The 18,848-nt window shown below is 50.7% G+C and overlaps 1 protein-coding gene across 14 annotated transcripts in view; it reads left to right on the top strand.

Moving 5' to 3' along the window:
- Positions 1-18,848, top strand: part of Ctbp2 (C-terminal binding protein 2) — a 167,296-nt gene that overhangs the window by 128,044 nt on the left and 20,404 nt on the right. The window contains exon 1 of one of the 14 annotated variants that reach the window (XM_004839003.4): positions 2,479-6,282. The exons of the other annotated variants lie outside the window; for them this stretch is intronic. Within the exon in view, the coding sequence (XP_004839060.2) occupies positions 4,611-6,282 (1,672 nt within the window). The 5' untranslated portion in view covers positions 2,479-4,610. Of the gene's footprint in view, positions 1-2,478; positions 6,283-18,848 lie in introns of those variants that run through there. 14 annotated transcript variants of the gene reach the window in all.

Consider the following 18,848-nt stretch of genomic DNA (forward strand, 5'->3'; position numbering starts at 1 on the left):
ATCCCCGGTACCAAAAAAAAAAAAAAGAAAAGAAAATGGAAAACTTTGTAAAACAAAACTATAAAACACTTGACAAAAATATTTTAAAAACTAATATACCCCATGCACATTTGAAACAGGAAGCAGGAATTTCATAGGCCTGTTTTGGCCCCCTCTTGGCCAGAAGACAATGTGTAACCCACTAACCACAGTAGCGCTCCCAGGGAGACACTGGCTATGGGGGACCATGGCCTCGTCCTGGTATTCTGCAGACACAGGGGAGCCTGGGGGAAGTTCGCATTTCTTGGAGGACAGAGGTTGTTGGAGGACCGGAGGATAGAAGCTCAGTCCATGCTGGTCCCCCACAGGGAGGGCAGTTCCACACAGCGCTCCAGCTCAGGGCTGGCTGCCTCCTAAGTGTGAGCTGTTCTCTCCGAGGCCTTGAGACCAACCTGGCAACCTATGTGCCTCACCAGGCAGGGGACAGCGCAGCTGTTAGGGCACAGGCAGTTGGATGGAGTGATCGTCACAGTGGCCCAGCCTTTAGAGTTTCTGATTCCACCTGACATTGTTTTTCTGTTTTTGTGATGAAACTCACAGAGAGGTCCCTTCCTATCCGTATGGTCCTGATCAGCAGGAGCCCTTATCCCCCTTCCTATCCGTATGGTCCTGATCAGCAGGAGCCCTTATCCCCATCCTTGCCTTTGCTCCCTGTTCTGGACCTGTTTGGATCCTTCTGGAACTCCAGGTCTCTGTAGCTCTGCCCTTGTGACTTTGTGCCTTAAGTTGCACAGGGAGCTCCAGGTAAGTGTGGGGTTAGACGTTACTTGTCACCCTGAGTTGGCCATTGCACAGTCAGCTTTTTCTTGGATTTATTTTATCTGCAGGAGATTTTCATTGTCTTTCTGAATTTTTGGACCATACTTTTCTACTTCAGACAGTCATTTTATGTTTACTTTATGTAATATTTATTTGTTTCTGGGATGGAACTGAGGACCTCGCCCTTGCCAGACAGGTGCTATGCTGCTGAGCCACTTCCCCAGCCCTACCTTATGTGATCTTCTATAGAGACAGTCCTTACTGGATTAAAAAGTCCATGAAACTCTTTGCTCTTGCAGAAACTGGTCCCATCTCACCTTTTTAAGTCAGTGTACAATTTTTCAGGAAAGCAGCCCTTTCTGAAAGACTGCAAATTGTTTTTTTAAAAAGAGTGCCAGAGTGTTTGGAAAAGTGTGAGTCCAGGTCCAGGTGTTTCTGCCTAACAGAGGAAAACATCTGTCATAATATTTGGCAGATTGCAGAGCCGAGGCTGTGTGAGGTTGGGTGGCTTCCAAGCTGAACAGGCTAGAAGTTGATGGGAATGGAATCTGGGCCTCCTGGTTCTGCCCCAGAGATAAGGCCGCCCTGCCCCTAAGATTGCCCTTTGACTCCACTCACTGCAAAGGCCCAGCTATAAGAAACATGGCTGGTTTCTTAGGAGCTCTGGGGTAAACAGTCTTCAGAGTAGGCCTGCTTGGATTTGAGCACCCGGACTTAGCACCACATGGCAGTAAGTGGGTGAGTCACCGGAGCCACCCACTGCAGAGAAACAGCACAGGATTTATTCCCAGGCTGCTCTGCTCTGAGGTGACCCAGCTCTCTCTGAAGGGACCTAACACAAGAAAGGGAAAGGAAAGGTAAAGCATGGGCAAATAACTTAATTCTAAAGTGCTGGCCAGTGGCCGGCCGTCTGCTGGTTAAAGACTGGGGATCCTGGCTCTGACATCTCAGTGCATTTCTGATACTCAAGGGACAGCGCTAATATTTTTTGATTTGCTGGTCTTACAGAAAGTATGACTTTCTTTAATAAGTTTCCCTTGTCCCCCTTGAGAAGAGCAGAGTTACCCCTCTTTGGGAGTTCTGTGTCCAGCCCTCACTTCTTTGCCCAGTGCAGCCACATCCAAGTCCTGTGACCTTGGGCAAGGTCCCCCAGCCTCTGTGATGTGGCATATATATCCATCCATTCCCCCCCCCCCCCCCCCCCCCCGTGGAGCTTCCCTGGTTGAGTTAGACCAGCCCAGCAGTTGGCTAAAACACCTTGGGCTGGGCTGGGCTGGGCTGGGCTGGGCTGGGCACATAGCAGACATTCCATAGATGCTAATGACAGTGGTCACCTCCTTCTGAAGCCCTTGCTGAAGAACAAGTATGTGTCATGGCTGTGGCCATCCCTCCTGCCTGCCAGCTGTGTTGCCTGTCTGCAGTGGGAGGAGGGGAGGGAGCCCCAGTGAAGTAGAATCCCCCCGCCCCAGGATGCCTATAGAAGCCCAAGAATGGAAGAGAGAGGCAGGCATGAGCTGCCACCTGGGGGAAGTTACCTGGGTGGTGTTCTGGCTGAGGCTGAGGCCTCACCGAGTCACGCTGGGAACCCCAGGCGTGAGGGGAAGGAGGCTTGCCCACCCCCACCCACCCCCACAGGAGCCCATTGCTGTCCTGTGCAGTGCAGTGGCCTTTTAGTTTCAGGCTTTGTAGTGTTTTCCTGATTGTTTTTGGTTTACGTTAATTTGTTTTGTTCTCTGGTGCTGGGGATTGAAGCCAGCAAGCACTGAGCTATATCCCCAGCCCTTTTCATTTTTATTCTGAGAGGTGTGCCTCAAATTTGAGATCTTCTGCCTCAGCCTGCTGAGTACTGGAATTGCAGGTGTGGGCCACCATGCCTAGCTTCCCTGGCTTTTCGGTGTATCCTTTCAGTAAGCCCACCCTGGAGCTGTGGAAGTACCGGTTTGCATGTGGCCAGACCATCTTCCTCATCCATTCCTCTCCCATACTTGTGAATATACCAGAGGGGAAATGACAGAAATTGGCACCAAAAGACCTAATTCATACATGAAAAGCGTTTTCAGCATGGCTTCTTTTGTTTACCTTTTTAGTGCATCCTAGGATGTGGGGAGACTGGGAGAGGATTTTGGTCTCCTTGCCACCGACCAGGGCACTGACCCAGATAATTCAGGGCTTTGTTGGGACTGGGGTGAGAAATAGCGGCCATGGTGTCGGAGTGGTGGCTGTGTGCTTTGGAGTCCCCTGGGCTGTGTCTCTGGGCAGTGCTCACCCAGCCCCTCAGGTCAGTTGCTCACTAGTCCATCAGTGACCAGAGAGGTCTGGCTTTTGGAGCCCAGCATTCCTCGGGGAGCAAGCATGGCTTAGACAGAGCTCATCCCTCCCCATTTTGATATGTACTACTGAGGACAGAGTTTCGGGGGGGTGAGATAGCCTGGCATTACCATGGGCCTGCAGGTCCTGGAAATGGAATTATATTCACCTTTCCCACCCCCACCCTCCACCTCCCCCTGAGGATCAAACTCAGGACGTTCCGCTTGGGAGGCAGGCATGATGCCACTGAGCTAAATCCCTAGCCTTCACTTTCCCATCTCACAGTAAATCATCGGCATTTCTCACATCATAACTAATTTTTCTTTTTTAAATGACTAATATTTTTGTTTGAAGAATCTAGTTAGATCTTAAATTGAGAGAGTTGTGGGTGAAGGCACAATATTCTTAGATTTAATGGCTACAACTATGCAGACGATCTCATTTAAGAATATTTAAATGTAGCCTGCTTCTGTGGCTCCTGATCAACCCCTTTTGTTTTCTTTGGATACATGGGGCTTCCCTTTCCGCACACCTTTCAGGAAGATGACCTGAGGATGTAGCAGCTTCCTGGTTTTGTACCATCGCGTAAGGCCTTCTCCTTTTCCCTTGACCTCTGTTGTTGCCTTAAGATGATAAACACTAGGTTACACATGGCACTTGGTTTTTTCCCCTGGCAGTACGAAAGCATCTGTACTTTGCCAAGATCATGAGGTAAGGAATCTACCATGTAACACATTGGATCCGGAACCAGAGTTCCAGCGTTGGCAGAGCATCAGGCTGCAGTCCTGGCCCACTTCTCGGGGCACCTTGTACTCTAGAATTGCACAGGAGACTTTCCTGCCTGCCACATTTGGTTTGCTCTTAGCTGTGTGCAATGGATTAACAGTCCATCAGGGAGGATTATGACTGGACCAACATCCGAAGCAGCCTTGTTTTGCTCTCTGCCACTTTCAAGCAATCCAGTTGGGGGTGGGCAGGAGGGGAAGGGAGGCAGTGATTGTCCTAAAAGCACCCTGGTGAGGAAAGAGGAGGCAGATCAGCTGGAGGTAAACTGTGGGATAATTCCCAGCTGCAGATGGGAGGCCCGGATGGAGCAGGCAGCCGGCTTCATCCTTCTAAGGAGATGTCACATGGAACAAAAGCTTTGGGGGTTTTATTTAGCTCTTAATCCGCATGCTGAGGGAGCTGAGGTCCATGTGAGCACAGCAGCCAGGCAGGAGGACCGGCAGGACAGCCTCCTTTCTGGAATGGAGCTGCACAGGACAGACCTCCGAGTTACTGTTGGGGGACTGAGGAGGCAAAGTTACCGTGAGTCTGCTGTTTAGCCTACTAGGGTTTCAGAGGATTAATAATTTAGGCTGCACTTTGAAATAGAAACCCCACTTGGCTGTGCCTGCCATCTCGGAAGGGTTCGTATACAGCTCGGTCTGGTTGTGATGTATGTAATTGAAGATTTATGAAGAAAGCCTTCCTCCCCTGCTCGCCTGCAGTTATTTGTTCTGCCGATGCCGGTTCCCAGCAGGCATATCAACATTGGCCGTTCACAGAGCTGGGATGCTGCTGGCTGGTACGAGGGCCCTTGGGAGAATGCTGAGGCTCCGCCACCCCCGGGGAGGAGAAGCTCTCTGACGTATGGCTCCGGTGAGGGGACTTGGTGTGAGCTGCCTAACCACCAAGCACAGGACACCGCCTTGCCCGGGGCCCCTGAGCCCTACCTGTATCGAGAGGCTTTTTACAATTCGTTGGCTGCCAGGAAGGGCTCTGCTGCCGAGTTCACTTTCTACAACAGCAGACGGGCTGTGATGTCTGGCCAAAGCGCCCTCCTGCCACAGGATTACTACGGTGACCCATCCAGAGGCACGAGGGTACCCAAGGAGCCTCCCTACTATCAGGACCCAGGAGTCAGCCAGCTAGTGCCCAGCTACGGAATGCTTGGCAGCAGAGTGCCGTGGGAGCACATGCAAGGCCAGCTACCTGCCCTGCAGGACACCAGCCACCTATACCAGGATCCTGGGGGCAAAATGATCCCTCAGGGCCAGCGGAGTAAGGGCAGGGCACCATCTCCCGGGTGTTATGGAAGGGAACTGGCCAACGCCAGGTTTGGCGAAGAAACACCTGCCTACCCATCCAGTCAGGTGTACAGTGATGTTGGTGAGAGACTTGTCGATTCCAACCCTGCCAGACAGGCGGCCCCGACATGCCTGGTTGTGGACCCTGGCTCAGCTGCTCCCCCTGAGAGCACCACAGGAGTGGCCCCCAGGTCCCTGAGTCGAGGCTACTGGCCTCCCCGAGAAAATTTCCATTCTAAGATGGCTTTTGAGAATTATGAGACTGACCTGCCTGCGTTCCAGGGACCTGATAATAAGAGGAGCGTGCTCCCTGAGTTCCTGGCACTGCTGCGGGCAGAGGGTGTTGCAGAGGCCACTCTAGCGGCCCTCCTGCAGCAAGGCTTCGACTCCCCAGCTGCCCTGGCCACTCTGGAGGATGCAGATGTCAAGTCTGTTGCACCCAACCTTGGCCAGGCCCGCGTCCTGAGCCGCCTGGTCCTCAGCTGCAGGACCGAGATGCAGCTTCGGAGGCAGAGTGGGGCAGGTCCCCTGCCCCGCACACGGTCCAGCAGTTTCAGCCATCGGAGTGAGCTGCTGCCCAGTGACTTGGCTTCTCTGGGTGCCACAGCCCTGCAGCCCCAGCCTGTGGGGCCCCTGCAGATGGCCTCCCCCCAAACTGGAGACATGGCTCGGCGCCCTTCTAGTGCACCCTCCCAGCACCTCCTGGAGACAGCCACCTATTCTGCCCCGGGAGTGGGCCCCCAAGCCCCTCACCTCCCTTCCAACTCTGGGTATAGCTCTCCCACCCCTTGTGCCCTCACGGCACGCCTGGGCCCCTCTTCTCAGCAGGCTCGGGTGACCTTGACGAACCCAGGCCCCAGAACAGCCTACTCCACCTCGTACACTGTGCCTATGGAGCTGCTAAAGCGGGAGCGCAGTGTGGTTGCTTCTCCACTGCCCAGCCCCCATGGCAGCCCCCAACTCCTGCGGAAGCCTGGAGTCCCTGTGGAACCATCTGTCCTGCCATCGGTCAGCCAAAGCCTCCATACACCACATTCACCGCATCGGAAGGTGGCCCGGCGCACAGGGGCGCCCATCATCGTGTCTGCCATGCTTGGACCAGAGCCAAGTAACATACCCTACCCACCTTCCCCACCTGGGGACCTTGGGGAGGGCGTGCCTGGGCCGGGTTGCAGAGGTTTGAGGGTGGGGTATTAAGTCCCCACTGGCCCGCTTAGGAAGCAGGCAAGCACATACTCTGCCACATGAGAAGGCCACCGTGCTGTGCCAGCTCCCGGGCTAGCCAGTGGACACAAGTTGTCCTGGGTTCAACAGACTTACATATCATGCTGACCCACGTTGGTTTGTGGGTGCCCCTTTATGGTGCTGAGATGCGGCTGTTTCCTGGAGAGATTCAAGTCCTCCAAAACAGACCTTCAGCACACCAGGGGTGGTGATTCCTCAGGTCAGTTTGGGTAGCTTTGGAGAAGGCAGGAGTGTTTGATCAGACACCTTCCCTGAATTGTGCATGGTGCGTTTGCTGTTCGAGGTACCTCACTGTGCGGAAGCATACCTCTGCAGGGCCTGTGTACAGTATCAAAGGCAGGCCTTAACTACAGTGGAGATAAGAATGTGTGTGCTGCCACATTTGTGGGCTAAACAAAGCAAGATGTTGGAATCCCTCAGAACTCCTTGTTTCAAAAACCGATTTAGTGTCAGTTTGGAAAATGCAGTTGGGGATTCTGCTTGCTTATAGGAAAGGATACAGTTCCAAGTTGAGGAAGGGAGATAGATACTAGATGGCTTTCTGCAAAGCATGAGCCAAACTGTGGCTGATTGCGTATGTTTCCTTGGACATTGGGGTTAAACTTCGTGGTCAGCATCCTCCGAGCAATTAGAATTTTTATTGTAACTGTATAGTCTTGACTAAAAACAAAATGTAAATCAGTCTTCTTCCTTTACCTCCCCGTCATAGTTTATAGAAGTAAATCCTTTTTGTATAATTTTTTTTTCTGAATAGCCAGTGTTATGAGGGGCTATACTGATGACGAAATAAGATCTCTTTGACCATGCCCCTGAGGTAACTTCGATAGGTGTCCAGAGAGCTTTGTGGATCCCTGCCATAAAGCCGGCATTGTCTATGGGAAGGTGGAGCTGCTAGGAACTGTCATGGCCTCTGTTGCGTCACAGAATCAACCTTCAGGCACCTATTTCTTCTACTGCCTGATTTTTTTCTGTTTTCTGTTGCTCCAGATTCTTGTTTTGTCTCATTGATTTTTTTTAAAAGTCCGATCGTATACTTTATTTGACTTTTGCAAATCAATGTGCAAGAGGAGGGCATTCAGAGAAATTTCTGGGGGGCTGTGCCTTCTCTTCTCTCACAGCCAAACACTCTTTCTTTGCAACCAACTAATTTGCATGACGATGACATTTGTTGCTCCAGTAATTTCATCTGATAATAGCTGGGCTTGCAAAGCGGATCTGAAAACATATTCCTTAATTATGTGTTGCTAAGCAACAGGAGGGTTTGGTCATAATCACAGAAAGATTATCTCCTCATTGAAGTCGGGGAAAGGTTTTGCGGAAGGAGGACCTGCAAAACTGCCTCTCCCCGCCCCCCCCCCCCCGTTTTATTTTGCACAGCCTTCTAACAAAAACATTCCCTGTTATTTGGGTATGGGGTGAGGGATATTATATAAGTTGCTTGGAGTGTGGTTGTTGTTAACACACTGTTTTGCAAACCCGAGGATACTGATTTTTATTTTATTTGCATGGCAGTGAGCCAGTGCTAAGGAAGGCTCTAGTCAGAAGTCTGCCAGCAAATGAATTTCCCTGTCAAATGATCTGTCCGGTAACAGCAGCTGTCATCCTCATTCCTTACTGCACATTTCATGCGGCATTGTAACCATGCCCTGTCTGTGCCGGGGTCAGCGGCTTGGCTTCCCAGGTAGGTTGTAGGCTCTATGGAAGGGTTTTAGAATCTGGCTAGATTTGGATTGGTTGCAAGCACAGGGGGTCTAGAGGTATGTCTGTAGGCGTTGTTCCTGGAAGAGTTTCTAAGCCCCAGGGAGGCTAATGTCTGCATTTGAGGAAAGCACCCAGACCTGAGGCCATGCCGAGCAGCTTACCTCACTTTTGAGCCGGGAGATGCCAATCTCAAATCTTAATCCAGCTATGTTGCTCCTATGGGTCTCCTCCAGCTTGAGTACATCTCTGTTGTAGTTTAACCGAACTCCAGTGTTGCCACACAGTTTGGAGGGACCAGGAACGCCTAGATGCCAGCTCTCTTCCGCACTTCTGGCGACTTGACATCATGTTGGAGTATTTACAGTGGAATCGCTTGGGAGAATTTTTGTTTGTATCTAGTTTTATTTTTCCATGCTCTGGATACTGTAACACTTGCTTCATCTTGGTTGGTTTTGTGCATGTAAGTGATAGGCTTCTATTTGCCAGTATCTTCCAGCCCACTCACTAGGCCGTTCAGAGCATCAAGGCAAGGCCAGCAGATGTGCAGGATTAATGGGCCTCTGGTCAGAGCAGTGGCACCTGCTGGGTCTGTTCTCCCTCCTTCACTGACCTGGCCAACTGTGGCACGAGCCACGGGGTCTTCAGCAGTAACTATCACATGTTGTCACCTGTGGCCAAGGGTTTGCTGCTGCCTGATAATCCATGTGCCTGATGCCAAAGGGTGCATTGTGTAAACACCAGTGCTGCAGCCGCTTCAGGTGTATGTTTTCCCAAAATACAGCAATGCACAGATCGTGCAGCAGGCTCATCCATATTCAGTTTCCCACATGAGCAATGGCAGTTCCCACCCACTCTTCTTGCTAGGATGTCTCCATTTTCTTCTACCCATTTTTCTTGATGCAATTGGACTGATGAAGCACTTTGGAGAGCCCCATCTAGTTGGCAAGGTCACTGCCAATGGCTCTTCAGAATGGAGGAGCCCCTCGGCTTTTCATTTAGGGACTATGGCACGGGGGCTGATAGTGGTGGCAGTAATCTGTTGTGGCTAGAGTTGGTCATTTGCATCCTGTTGTTTCTTGGGGCAGTAAAATCAAGGCACTGGATTCCAGCACCATGAGTGTGTACTCTTGGTCTAGCAGGAGAAATGCTCCGCAGTAGAGAACTTTAGTCCCATCAAAATGAGAAGTGGAGTTGCTCCCATTAGATCTAAACTACCCCCAACCCTCCCCATCCCACCCATAGTCATTGCTCTGATGCACTTTGCTTTCTTTGAGGCACCCTCTGCACATTGAGATATGTGCTGGGGCAGACAGAGCTCACTCTTCAGGAGGGTCATGATCCTCAGATGAAGGATCCTGGAGATGGCTATTTTGTTGTATAACAAGGAGGAGAATAGTGACGGGCCTGAGGTGAGTGTGTTGAGCTATCTGCACTTTCTTCACCATGGCTGTCCAAGGAGGGAGGGGCTGAAGCTGTCTCCCAGGCTCTCAGAAGTACAGAGGTCAGAGGAAGAAGAAATCACTCAAGGGTGAGGTCATAAGACCTGCTTAGCCTTGGCCAGGGCTGGGCCTGCTTTGAAAATTGCGCTTTTATCACTGTCATTGTTCCTTGGACTTTTGGCCTCAAAGTGAGGCTAGACTCCTTGCAGTGGCCTCCTCAGACCCTGTGTGTGCGTGTATACCAGGATGAGCCAATCCCAGAGTGTAGGACAGTGGCCAAGCCAGGCTAGGCTTCCTGGAGCAGACCCTGCTGCTGTCCTCCTTAGACACAAGGGCTGCTCTGCTGGGCCTAAGTCTTGTTAAACCCTAATGGCCAGCACTCTGGGAGGCCACAGCAGGAGGATCGCAGGTTCAAGACCAGCCTGGGCAAAGATCCTATCTCAAGGGCGGGAAAAGAACAAAAAGACCTAGCTCAGTACAAAGGTTCTGGATTCAATCCCCAGTACCTTTGAAGAAAAAGGGCCAGGGATTTAGCTCAGTGGTTCTGGCACCTTCCGTGCAAATGCAAGGTCCTGAGTTCGATCCCCAGTACCAAAAAAAAAAAAAAAGCCCTTAATGAGCCTTTTGCAAAAATGGATATCTGGGGATCTCTATACATTCAACTTGCCTATCGTGTGCTACCCCTGGTTGCACACACCCCTTTGCAGTGGCATGTGTCTGCGATTGCACCCAGAGTCACGTGGCATCTGGCATCAGCCAATAGGTTTCAAGCCGCAGCTCCTCTTTCTCCTGTGGGACGCTTTCAAGGGTGAAAAGATCTTATGTTTTCTGTCTCACGTGGTATAGGGCACAGCAGGCAGGTAATAGGTTCACTTCTTACTGTGCTTTTTTGCTGTTTTTTGTTTGTTTGTTTGTTTTTAAGGAATTGATCTGTATTTTCATAGGAGTAGCCAAGATTGTTGCCAAGAACCTGACACCAGAGCCACTGAAGGTGACTGGCATGAACCCACTGTGCCTGCTGTAGAGGACCCTGAATACAGGTCTATCGGTTCTCCCTGCAGGAAGCAGCCCATAGGGACGACTGTGGTTGCGAACTAAGATTCACATTGTAGTGCTTCTCCCCTCCTCTCCAGGCCTGCAGGGATTATTGCCTCCCAAAAATCTTTAAAAGCAACCACAATCTTGTCCAAGTGCAGGTCAGATTTCCCTGGTGGACTTGGCAAAGCCAGGGCCCATGTGCCGTGAGCAGAACCATCTCCCTGTGGTTCTTAGGCTACAGAAGGGGAAAGCCAGCAGACCCCATACCACATGGACTTCCGGTTCCTTTCAGATGGGACTTTTACTCTTGAGTGTCCATCGTCCACACCAGTGCTCTGAGTTCACTCTGCTGCATCAGCCTGAAGGCTTGAGGGTCTTCTCTAGGTCGGTGGCCCAGAGGCCCTGACCTCACTGGCTTTTTGGTATGAGGTACAGTTTGCAAGTGTCTTCTCCCTTCTATGGTTATCTTTTCACTTTCTTTTTTTTTTTTTTTTAATTTTTTTGGTACCAGGGATGGAACTCAGGCCCCTGTGTTTTTGAGGCAGGCGGCAGAACCACTGAACTAAATCCCCAGCCAATTTTCACTTTCTTTTTTTTCCTTAAATTCTTTTGTTGGTACATTTTAGGTATACAACACGTTTCCGTTTATCATTGGGAGCTTGTACCAGCACATGATGAACCTTGGTTCTTATTTTTTATGTATCTTTCACGTTCTTGATAGTGTCTTTGGAGATGAAAGTTTTCTGTAAAGGTCCCACTTACTTATTTTGATTGCTGTGCTTTTCATTTCACATCTGAGAAGCCTTTGCTTAATCTGTGGTCCTAAAGAGTGACTGCTGTGTCTTTCTCTAAGAGTTCTGTAGCTGAGATCTGCAGGTGGCCCACGATCTAGCTCCATCCTGTTGCATCAGGCCATCTAATCCCAGAGTCATTGCTTTGTTTTTTGGGAGCTGAGTGCTAGATGAGGTGAACCAGTCTGGCCCCGAGCTATAGCCTCACACTAGAATTTTTACCTTTGGCAGCTAACCTTCTGTGGAATAGAGATGGAATTTTTTTTCTGAGTGAGATAGCCAACATGTATTGACAGGGAAGCTTTTTAGGTATTTGGAGCCAGTTTCTTCTCCCCAAGAGCATATGAGGCAGGATTCTGAAGCGTCTTCACAGATTTCTTTCTAATGCATGGGAGATTATTTTGTAGGTTTGTGAAAGAGAAATAATGCGTGTAATCCACCCCTTCTTGCCTGCATTGGCCATGTAGAGCCTAAGGTAATTCAAGCCCCTGCTGTGTGGCACTCCATCCCAGCACAGAACTTCAGAGTTGTTTCCTGCATGCAGGAAAAACCTGGGCTCCATTCCCTTTACTTGCCGCCACAGGTGCCCCACAATCTTGATCAGCCAGAGTGGAGTAGAGCGGGTAACAGGGACGTGTTCATCAGATTGCTAGAGAACAGAGGGTGAAAGCCACCCACCCATCCCCATGGAGGTGGTGGGCAGCTCTGAGGACCTGCTGTCCTTGGAGCAGAGACGAGATCACCTGTGTAAGTTGAACTGGGAGGGCTGTAGGGAGAAGGATGCTGTGCTGAGTTCATAGAGAAAAATCAGCTCTGCACTAGGATGTGACACGGAGGAGGCCTCGCAGTCCTGGACTGCTAGGAGCACAGCAAAGTTGCTGGATAACACCAGATTGCCCATTTCCCTGGGCTGGGGCATGTGGTCAAGGCTTAAGGGAGTCTTGGGCCAAATAGGAGTAGTATTGTTGATTACTCTTAATAAATCATAGGAGCACTCTGTCATTTCCCCTTATAAAATGAAAAAACTTGTGGCTCAGAGAGCTTAGCCCCCTGCTCTAGGTGAAACACAGGGTTGGGACTTCAAGCCAGGGTGTCTGGTGGCTGTGCCGTGGTGAACCGTGCTTTGGGACAGCGAGGGAAAGTCAGTAATGGTGTAAGGTGGACAAACACCAGCTTCTCAGCCAGCCCGAGCTGGAACCTGAAATCCATGACAGCAAGAGTCCTGAACTGCCCTGAGACTCACTTCCCCCTCTGTGACATCGTCACCGCACTGTAGACTCTGTGCGTGGCTCAGCTCAGGACACACATGTGTGGGCCTCTCCCAGATATTGGCTGTCTCCAGCTGGTGTCCTCAGGGCCATACTTGGGCATGAGCATCACACTGCTGTCTCAAGAGACCTGGGAGATTTAATTCTTTCAGTGGTGAGCAGGCAAAATTCTTCTGATTCAATGCAATGTAAAATGTCCTTTGAGCCTCAGAGGATCTAAATGTAGCTATCAGGAATGGCTGTAATACACAGAACAGAACTCAACAGATGGAGAAATAAGTTTAGTAACAGCTGACCCTGGATAATAGGGCCAGAATATAGAGCATTCCCAGCAGATCTGTGCACAAGGACAGGAGGGAATTTTGTGAGCTACCTAGTACCAAAAGTAAAATGGAAAGCAGAGCACTTAAAATGTTCACGTTATGTATGTGATAGGACCAACAAGCCTGTTGCTAAGAATAAGCTTTTCTGAGTGATCAGAGTTGACTGCCAAAGTGTCAGCCCTGGGCTTGCAATTTGCTTTTTTAAGTCTTGTCCCCACCCCTGTCCTGCACCTTCCCAGTTTGGAGTAGCTGACTTGGGACAGCAGCCTGCATGTTGTTCTCTCATTTTTTGTTCGGGCTACATTCTAATGGAAGCTCTTGTGTGCAGTTTGGGGCTGGCTAGAGCAAGGCTGCTGCCAGGGCCTGTTGCCTGCTCTTCCAGGGCCTGTTGCCTGCTCTTCCAGGCTGGCTCTTCTCAGAGGAGTGCTGACAGGGAGGGGAGCTCTGCCTGGAGAGTTGAACTTTGTGGCCAGCTTCCAGGCCCGCCATTGGTACTGCTTAATGCCAGCCTCTCAACCCAGTGGCCTTCCCTGCTGGGGACTTTTCTGTTAGGTGCTTTTGTATGTGAAGGAGTCAACTGACTCAGTGATGGATTCTAGTGTTTTCCTGTAAACTGGGCTTTGAGCCTGGAACACTAGAAGTCATCAGGTTTTAAGGAAGATAACAGAGGAAAGGAGCATGAAGGAGATGTCTGACTGGCACCTGTGCCCTGGAAAGTTGGCTCCCCGGGGTCCAGGGCACTGCTCTTGGCCACTGGCCAGCCTGCCAGATAGTCTGTGAAAGGATCCTAAAGAATCACCTCTTTTAAGATTTGAGGACCACACAAAAGCCTGAGTGAGCTGAAAGCATGACACTTCTTCACTCACCCGTCCTGGACCTGGTGGCTGCTGAAGCTAAAGAACAATGGGAATATTTTGTTTTTATGGGTGTTTGACCTTGGTGATTAGTGAGAAAAATGAGCTCTTCAGGGCCCTTTTGAGAGGCATGACCATTCATTTAGGGACACTCATGGTATCAGTCCATCTGATTCCAGGGGACATCCAACAACTGCAACAGTGACTCAGGAGGGCCTGTGGCACCAGGCATGCACAGGCAGCCATGCTGTCCAAACAGAGGCAATTGCGTCCTCACCAGGGTCTTGGCAGTGGGGAGCTGCTACGGTAGGAGTTTTCACATCTGCCCAACCTGCTCTTTGCCTAGAATACCTAGGGCACCGGCGCTCCTGGTTGCTGCTGCTTCCTGTCCTTGGGGAGAAACAGCATGCAGGTACCAAGGGAGAAGGCATGTCGTCACATCTTTCCCCTCTGTCTCCATAGCCTATGATGTCTCTGGCCCCTGTAGCCCCTCAGATTCCTGCACAATCCCACCCACTCTGGGTGTGCTGATGACACACATACAACCAGTCTGCTAGCGCACTGCTGCCAAGTGCGTATGGAGCACCAGCATCTGCAAGATTGCCCTGCATCCCTCTTTTCATTTAGTTGTTTTCTCATTTTGCTTTTCTGAGGTATTCTTGGTGTGTTGTTGTGGGCATGGTTTTAGCACTTAAGATCTACTCCACCACGCCTGGCAATGCCCAGGGGAGGGAGGCACAGTCCTGAGCTCTTTCATGAAAATGCCTGGGGCCAAGAGGCAGTGCTGGGGCGCACCTGGACTTCCTCAGCCTCCTGCTGGAGACAACCAGCAGCACTTGAGCTACATAGCTTCCTGGATCCCTGTCACAGTAAGAGCAGGAGTAGGAGGAGACCCAGGAGCCTGGTCTGGTGAGTTAGCAGGACTGACCAACCCTGACATTGTGCCCCATGGCACTGTAGAATCTTTGCTCAAAAAGTGAGTTCACTTGAGATCCTCACAGCTGGGTTGCCTGGAAGCCCCTTTTTCCTTTTTATCTTTGAGATTCATGCTTTTTTGGGCTTATTTTGTCCAAAGTCTCAAAGTTTATCACTTCAACAGAGACTTGGAGTTGCAGCCACATGGAGAAAGTGCATGTGGAAGAGTCGGGCAGTGGGAGTTGGAATCTGAGGCTTGGCAGTTGACTTTGAGGTCATGGTGGCAACAGGAGACCAAGCAGTCCTCTTGCAGGAGCCCATTGGAACTATTCCTAGGAAGAGACTCAGGCAGGTGTATTCCTGCCAGAAGGCAGTTGATAGGTCCCCGGCCCTGTGCACAAGTTCTTGATCGCCCACCCCTCCAGAGACCTGAGCCTCACCTAAGTCTTCCTGGTACAGGGAGCAACAGAGTTGCTCAAGGAAGGGGCTTAAGTACAGGGAAGGAGGTTTCCTAAGGCCATGTCCAGCAGTGTGCCAGGTACACCTGAGTCACTATTCTGAAGGAGGCAGGTACAAACCAAGAGGTCTAACATGCAGACCAGCCCGATTCTGTTCCTGTCCTCATCCCTGGATCCCCACCCTTCTCGGCAGAGTAAGGGGTAGGCCTAGAGTGTTTAAGAAAGTCATGGCCCTTCCCCAAGGATGCCCCACATTGCATCACTGTTTCTGTGACATGTCAACATTGACCTTAATGCTCCTTTTTCCATTACAAGGGGACTTGGGCTCTCTCAGGCATGGCATGCAGATTTCAGCTGGCCTTGCTGGTGGCCCTTGAGCACTGAGTCATTGAGTCCACAAGAGCTCTGGGATTAATTAGTGATGTCTGCTGTGAGTGCAGAAATAGAAAAATGACTAGTACTTGCTATGCATGGTAAGAAGAGGCTTCCACAGGCAGGGGAAACCGTTGGAGGTGTCAGATGGCCTTGAAAGGAGAGGGAACTGGATATTCAGGCTCTCTGCTCATGGGTAGCACACATCGCCGTTACTGAGTCTCCAAAAAGCAAACCACCCTGGGCTTGCATCCCAGATTGCCCCAGAGGCTTGGCAAGGTATAGGTATGGTTCTGGGAAAGCTTCCTGGAAACACCACAGAGAGAACACATCTCGCAAATGAAAAGGCAGATGACAATATAGAAACAAACCAGACTTCCAATGGCAGTGGCATTTCTTATCTTCAAATAGGGCCGTACATAGCCACACAGTCCTATCCCAAATCACCGTCTTGAAGCTGCTCCAGTGTTCCCTAAGAGAGACAGACCTATTGGTTGTCCTAGCCCATCCTCCATGCAGCTGCTGCGGACCCTGGTGCTGCTTTGCTCACTTTCCAGAACCTTGATGTTGTTTACATCTCAAGTATGGCGATTCAGAACAGTTTCTACACTGTGGTTAAACACTAGACAAAGAAGTGCGGCACCTCTTACTTTGACAAGATGAGCCTTGCATAGACCTCTAGCCCACAGTGCTGTGCAGCACTGAGCTCTGTACCAGTTTAATGCCAAGTCTCAGGTATGTGTGGCCTCTTGTTGGTGCCTGGCCTAGCCTGGCCCAGTCTTGACCTTTAGGTCTGCCTCCAAAATACACCTTAGTCAGACTCAGCTGTGGTCTGGGCCTGGCCTTCTAGAAATTGGGATGCCATGGCTGACAAAGGAAGGTCGGGTCATTGGATTGCAGGAAGTGGCCTTTTTTTGTTGGAGCAGTCCACATTTAAGGGCAGCTTTTCTTAGGGTGGTGGGAAGACATAATCAGCCCTCCTAATGGTCTGTGTGATATAATCAGGGCTACCCTAGCGATGGAAGGGTCCAGACATCCCTGTCTTCTCTCTACACCGTGATCACCTGTACCTGTACCTGAGGCTGGAGCCGCCCCCCCCCCCAGGCCACCTTGGAGAACTCTGCTGGTGAAGCATTTACTTGATGAGTTTGCCTTCTTGCTAGATACACAGCGTTCTGAGGACAATGCATTTTGTCTCAGGATCTCTGGAAGGACAGGAAGATGCTTTTTCCAGAGCCAGCAGTCAGGACAGCTGGGTGCCATCATCTAGAGAATTCCTCTAACCTCCTCCAGCCCACCTGCAAGGCCCCATTCTCTGACCTGGAAGAAGCAGTCCTCCTTGGTGATCCCAGCCCTGCCAATGGGGGTGTCTTGGGACAGCTTCTGTCCTTGTACAGTTGTAGCCCTCCCAGGAACGGAGTGAATAGCACAGGAGGGTCTGTCTACACATGTGACTGTCACCCTAACCAGCCCAGGACTGATGGGTTGAGGCCACTGCAGTCTCAAATCCTTCCATGAAATCTGGTCAGCTGCAAAAAGAAAGCAAAGCCAGCCTCTTTCTGCTGAGTCAGACATTGTATTAGTCTATTTTTCATTGCTATAAATGAAATAACTGAGGCAGCTAACTATAAAGAGAAGGTGCTTATATAGTGCACACTTTGGGAGGCTGCAAGTTCACAATTGGGCAGTGCCAATAGTCTGGCCTCTGTGAAGGACTAATGCGAGGTGGCATGATGGTGGAGCTGATGTGCGGGAGCTGGTGACGGTGTTGGAAACCAGGAAGCCAGAGGAGTGGAGGGGCCATGGTCACTGTCCTCCTAACAAACCCCTGGAGAGAACAGCTGGGGTCCCGTGAAGAGGCACTGTAATCCCTCTCTCCCCCCGCACCGAGCCCTAAGGACTTCTCACTGACTGCCATGCCTGAACACTGCCGCATTGGGGACCAAATCCCCGATATGTGACTCCTTAGGCAAAGGCTCAAACCACATGCAGACCAGAGCAGATGGGATTATCAACGCTACTTTGCTTTGAGGTAAATCTTTGAAATTCTTGAAATCTCCAAAACAAAAAAAATCATGGCCCAGGGCAGTTTGAGTCTTAATCTGCAAAGAACAGAAACCAATTTAGGATGTGTTTTTAAAATGAGTTATTTCTTCAGCTTAACTGACAGTGTCCATCCAGGCAGACTAGAAAATGGCTCTCAGAAATGCCACAGGGCAGCTTTGTATGGCAGGATCAATCCAGTTGCTTCTTGGTGACTGCTCAGGGAACCATGTTCCATTTGCCCTAGGTGGGTCCCAAACTGGACAACCAGTGCCAGCCCTGCTGACCCGTGTGTGCTGAGGGCCAGGAACGCAGCTCCCCAAAATGAGATCTGGTGCCGTTTTCCAGCTATGGTGGCACCAAGTTGGGTGCCAGAATGCTGTCAGCATCCTCCCTGGAGGACCCCCTTCCTTGCCATCTGTGAGCCCTTTGGACTTGCCCTTGCTCAGCTGACCCATCACTGTGAATGAAATGCCAGCAACATGGCCTGCTATTGTTTGTTTTCTTCTGACTTTCTCTAATTTGACATTATTTATGAGCAGCTTCAGCTCCAAGCAACACCAGGCCCCAGGACAGACAGCAGCCTGGCCTCAAGCTGTGGGACTCTGCATCCCCAGCACTCGAGCACAGCCACCGTAGTGTAGGCCCAAGCCTGAAACCAGCCAGTAATTGATACCAGGGGAATTGGCTTCACTTTCTGCCCCGAAGAGCTAATCCTGGGCAAGCTCTCAGCAGTAAGTCCAGTTGAAGCTGGAATGGCCCTGAAAGGACAGGGTGAGGCCATCAGTGGAAATGCTGAATAGTTTTGCACAGAGGGGCACGGGGCCTTTCTGTCCCTTGAGGCAGATGTCTCCCCACAATGTGGCACAATGAGACAACCTCACCGAGGCACACTGCAGTATGCAGCCACCCTCGGTGCTATCTGGAAACAGGAATCTTGTCACCAAGTCTTTGTCACTCTTTGTGCATGGAAAAGCCACAGGGAAAAGTGTCTGCTAATTGGGAGCCATAGCATTTTGTCCTGAACATCAGTTTTTAGGGAAACATTGTCCTAAAACATTGTGCCTTGGGCTTTCTTCCCCCAAACTCCCCCCTCTGTGGAGGAGACAGACTTGGTGATGAGGGACCTGAGTGCTCATCCCACTTCCCAGAGTACCCTTGCTTGGTCAGCATCCATCTTAATATATACGAGCCTTACTCTGTAATGTGTCCATCCTAGTTGTGCGG

This window comes from Heterocephalus glaber, unplaced genomic scaffold (assembly GCF_053883595.1).
Source record: "Heterocephalus glaber isolate CG9 unplaced genomic scaffold, H.glaber_assembly_v1.0 deba00001497, whole genome shotgun sequence".
Lineage (NCBI taxonomy): Eukaryota > Metazoa > Chordata > Mammalia > Rodentia > Bathyergidae > Heterocephalus > Heterocephalus glaber.